Genomic DNA, 5,048 nt, shown 5'->3' with positions numbered 1-5,048 from the left:
CCGCTTGTTTGCACTCGGCTTATCCGGAGCGGAAATTCCTTTCCGTTTTTGTGAATGACAAACTCATTAACAATTCATCAACACAACCTGTTCCAGCCGGCCCGTCGCCGCGGCAACAACCCCTTCCGCGCGCCCCCATTGGCTGCGCCGCAGAATGTCTCCATTGAGCGCGGCGCGACCGTGCCCATTGAGAGCCGCCGGGTGAGAGGAGAGCGCTCCGGGCAGCGCCGGCACCGGGGCGGGCGGGAGGGAGCGGCCCCGCGCTGCGCCGAGCCGGGCAGCCCTGCTCGGAGGCACGCTAATTGGATTTCATTCACTCGGGGCGGAGGAAAAGCCCAAGGGCTCGGGCTGCAGCGGCGATTAGGCAGGTTCATTCAGGGATTCATTGACAAAAAAAAAGAAAAAAAAAAAGAGGAGAGCGGGCAGCAGGCAGCGGCGCACGCACGCGAGCCGCGCGCACACACACACACACGCACACGCAGCCGCTGCTCCCTCCCGTGGCTCCGCCGCCCGGCGCGGGGGAGGCGCGGGGGGGCTGCGTGATTCACTTCCCCGGGGCGGGGGGAGATAAGTTGTGCGGAGTTGCGGGGCCGCAGCCCGGCCGCACGCCCCTGTGAGAGAGAGGGGCGCTTCCCGAGCCCGCTCCGCGCCCCCCGTCCTTCCTCATGCTAGATACGTTCAGACCCGTCCCTTTCGCGTCGGAAATGGCGATTAGTAAATCCGTGGCGTGGCTGAACGAACAGCTGGAGATGGGCAACGACCGGCTGCTGCTGATGGACTGCCGACCTCAGGAGTTGTACGAGTCGTCCCACATCGAGTCGGCCATCAACGTGGCCATCCCCGGCATCATGCTGCGGCGTCTGCAGAAGGGCAACTTGCCCCTGCGCGCCCTGGTCGCCAGCAGCGAGGAGGATCGGGAGCGCTTCGCCCGCCGGTGCGGCACCGATACGGTGGTTCTGTACGACGAGCACAGCCGCGACTGGAACGAGAACACTGGCGGCGAGTCCGTGCTGGGGCTGCTGCTCAAGCGTCTCAAAGACGAGGGCTGCAAGGCGTTCTATCTGGAAGGTGAGCGAGATTCTACGGTTCTATCAGAAGGGACCGGGAGGGCCCGGGCACTGCGCGCTGACAGCCCGGGCAGGGGCTTTTCCCTCTCCCCGCTTTGTTTAAAGGGGCCCCGGGGGCTGGAGGGCTGCGACGGGGAGCGAGAAGGTCGGACGGCCGGACAAGCGGACTACCGTCCGCACAGCGCCCCGCAGCGCGGAGCGGCTCCGGGCTGTAATCCCGGGCTCTCTGAGCCCCGTGCAGCAGCGGGAGATTTCGCTAAACCTTCATTTGGGTCAGTCCGTCTGCCAACAGTGTGGCGTTTTCCTTTTTTTCCCGAGACTCGAGGAGGTGGGGAAACAGATGTCCCTTTGCAGACTGAGCTCTCCCAGGCTTGCCATGATATATATATCAATCAGGTTGCGATTTTTTTCCCCCTTGCTTTCCTCCTAGGTGGCTTCAGCAAGTTCCAGGCCGAGTTTGCCCTGCACTGCGAAACGAACCTAGATAGCTCGTGTAGCAGCAGCTCCCCTCCTCTCCCCGTCCTGGGCTTGGGAGGCCTCCGAATCAGCTCCGATTCCTCATCAGACATCGAGTCTGACATTGACAGAGACCCGAATAGTGCCACCGACTCGGATGGCAGCCCGCTCTCCACCAACCAGCCTTCCTTCCCCGTGGAGATCTTACCCTACCTCTACTTGGGCTGTGCCAAGGACTCCACGAATCTGGACGTTTTAGAAGAGTTTGGCATAAAATACATCTTGAATGTTACCCCCAACCTGCCCAATCTCTTTGAAAACGCCGGCGAGTTCAAGTACAAGCAGATCCCCATCTCAGACCACTGGAGCCAAAACCTGTCTCAGTTCTTCCCCGAGGCCATCTCCTTCATAGGTGAGACCCCGCTCTTGGCCAGCAGCTCCGTGGCGAGCAGCAGAACCCCCATTCCTTTCTCAGAAATCAAACAGATTTTGGGTGAGAAGCGGTAGCAGCGTTTCTCGCAGTCTCTGGGAGATGATGCTCCACTTTCTGATCTTTTAATTTTTATTTATTTATTTATTTATTTAAATCCGGCTTAAGGGTTGAAGGTTTATTGAGGAGAAGCGTGCCATGTGCAGGCTGCAGCTGCATACCTGGCCTGGTGCTGGGAATTCCTCACTGAGTGAAGCTGGGGACTGAGTAGTGTGCAGGATGGGGTTATTTTTAAATCTCCTCTTAGGGGAGAGGGATAAGGCAAATGAGCCCCGAGCTAGTGGTGGCTTATGCGTCTTTTGTTGGGTTTTTGTTTTTTTTTTCCTTTTTTTTTTCCTTTCTTGAGGTTACTGGAGAGCAGCATAATGAAAAGAAACGTTCTGGGGAGCTAACTTTAGCTTTTAAATGCAAGTTACTCATAACCGGCATCCCTGGCAAATGTATAGTCAGGGCTTTAATTAAATCCCACGGTAATAATGATCTACCTCTCGGGCGCGGTGCCCCGGCCCTGTGCCGCTATCCGCTGGCTCTGGGAACGCGTTCCCGTGGGCTCGAGGCGTCGCGTTCGCCTCCCCCTCTGCTGGGGGAGGGCTGACATCGGGGTGCGGTGGGGTGAGCACCGCATTATCTGTTGGGAAGCTGTGCTGTAATCCGGTTGAATGATACCGGTAATAGTGGAGAATGTAGGTAATCTGAGCCCAGCAGGAAGAAATGTGGGCTGGAAGCCACAAAGAAACTAATCTCCAGGCATTGTAATGCATTTCCTATTACAAAGGAACCCATTTTCAACCAGTGTTGACATCCTGTTCCTCCTAATGGGCTGTCCCCTGTGACTTCCCTCATTCTTTTAAAATGCCTGAATACCTCCATTGTTAGCTGCACAACAGTTGGGGAATAATTTAATAGACCTTTGCAGTCTGCTGGTCTGTATAAAAGGCATTCAGTGACATATTGCAGGATTTCCATGCTGGGGCAAGGGGACTAGGAATTTAAAGCAAATCTCCAAGCGCAAGAGTGTCTTTTAAAGCCGACTTTAAAGCAGTGTCATGTGGCGTACTCCCTTTGTCTCATTCTTAGTTTCCTCAGCTTTTGGGCTCCTGTACATGCACTTGGGGGGGATTCGCCTCTTGTCCTGGTTTTAAGCCGGTGAAGTTAACTCTTGCGTGGTACTGCCGCTGAGATCAGAACGGCCTTTTCTGTTTACCCGATGCTAATCTTATTTGTGTTGTGAGATCGTTTTCCGAGCCCCTGACTGATGTGTCCTTCTCTGCCTCTTTGTGCACAGATGAAGCGCGGGGGAAGAATTGTGGAGTCCTGGTGCACTGCTTAGCAGGGATCAGCCGCTCAGTCACGGTGACGGTGGCCTACCTCATGCAGAAGCTCAACCTGTCCATGAACGATGCCTATGACATCGTCAAGATGAAGAAGTCCAACATTTCACCCAACTTCAACTTCATGGGTCAACTGCTGGACTTTGAGCGGACCCTGGGGCTGAGCAGCCCCTGTGACAACCGAGTGCCCAACCAGCAGCTCTACTTCACCACCCCTGCCAACCAGAATGTCTTCCAGGTGGACTCCCTGCAGTCCACGTGAACTCTCGCAGCTTCCCTTCTCCTGTCCGTTCCATGGGATCATTCCTCACTGGTTTCTCTTTGGCAGTGAAGAAAGAAAACACAGCTTTCTCTATTTTCTGGCCTGTGGCACTGCAGAGCAGCAGCCGGCGCAGGCTAGAAAGGGTCACGCAGCACGGAACCGGCTATTGAGGCGGGAGGGAAGGCGAGGAGCTCTGGGAGGCCATGGAGGCTGGGCGCAGGTGGCCACGTCCCGCTGGCCAGCCCCAAGGACTGCAGAGGGGAACAGTGGGGCTGGATGGGCTGTGCACATGTTTCCCGGGACTGGGACTGCCCCACTTCCCTCTGTGCTTCTGGATCTGTGACATAGGTTCTGTCTTCAGTGAAGACTGGTTATGTTTTGTTTGTCACTTTTTAATTTAGAGGAGCCAAAGAAAGAGATTTCAGCATAGTGTACTTGGAGTATTTGTTTGCCAGGAGCTCGGTAGTGTTCTACTTGATCAATGTAAATATTTAATCTTAAGTCGATTTTCAGGTTGTTTTTTTTTTTTTTTTTTTTTTTTTTTTTTTTCTTTTTTAAATTCATATGTATTCAAGAAATCAATCCAAGGGATGCCTAAGTTTTTGTTCTCTTCATAAATTCTGCTTTGTTTGTTTGTTTGTTTGTTTTAATTATGGCAAAGAACATATTTGCAGCATGCTCAATCTTACTGTTCAGTTGAGACAAGCTTTCCAAGGGGAGAAATGGCAATGGTGAGAAGTTTGCGAAGTTTGAAAGTCATGTTAGTGAACAAGTACAATCTCTTCCTTCATATATTTTTCTTGTGGTGATTTTTTTTTTTTTCCCTTCACATTCTTGATGTAGTTTCCACATGGTATATATATATTTTAAATTAAATTAATTTTGTTTTTTTGCCTTACCTTTTGTAAATAGATCATCTGGGAGGAGATTTGTCTTTGAATGCGAAAGATTTTTGATCACTTTTTAGAACTTTCAGATGTACTAAACAGTGCATTACCTCTGTACAAATTCTTCAGGGAGCTTCACCTCAAATGCAATATTTGCTTCTTTTTTTTTGTATAAAACTGGAAGTATGTGCGAGCATTTGTACCTGTGTGTACGCACAGTGAACCTGCACACGGTTGCCAATAAGGGAGAGTCTAATTCATGGTGTAAAAGTTTTAAGATGGAATTTATTGTAAGAATGTAAAACCTTAAATTATTAATAAATAAATAACTATTTTTGGCTATTGAGAACCGAGCTGGTTTTGTTCTCCCTTGTCCCTCTGTGTGGGTGGGGTTGAATGGCACATGCACATATGGTTCTGCTTAAAGGTAATTGTTTTCAGCTTTTGTACAGCTCCTGAGACAATAAGGCCTTGCTTTGCCATTCAGTCCTCCAGTCCCTAAATGAATAAAGTGCATGGGCTCGGTCCTTGCCTCCTTTTGGTGAAGGCTTCTGG

The 5,048-nt window shown here is 51.7% G+C and overlaps 1 protein-coding gene across 1 annotated transcript; it reads left to right on the top strand.

The window, feature by feature from the left end:
* The first annotated feature begins 255 nt into the window (after window positions 1–255).
* DUSP6 (dual specificity phosphatase 6) lies at window positions 256–4,839 on the top strand. The gene is made up of 3 exons (XM_042889807.1): window positions 256–1,068; window positions 1,498–1,935; window positions 3,299–4,839. Exons 1-3 carry the CDS (start codon window positions 666–668, stop codon window positions 3,604–3,606), a joined length of 1,149 nt encoding a protein of 382 aa, XP_042745741.1. The 5' UTR covers window positions 256–665; the 3' UTR covers window positions 3,607–4,839.
* The last annotated feature ends 209 nt before the right edge of the window (window positions 4,840–5,048 follow it).

Source organism: Lagopus leucura, unplaced genomic scaffold, assembly GCF_019238085.1.
Source record: "Lagopus leucura isolate 7727_CA_CO unplaced genomic scaffold, USGS_WTPT01 Super-Scaffold_100159, whole genome shotgun sequence".
Lineage (NCBI taxonomy): Eukaryota > Metazoa > Chordata > Aves > Galliformes > Phasianidae > Lagopus > Lagopus leucura.
This window is presented reverse-complemented; position numbering and strand designations above follow the sequence as displayed.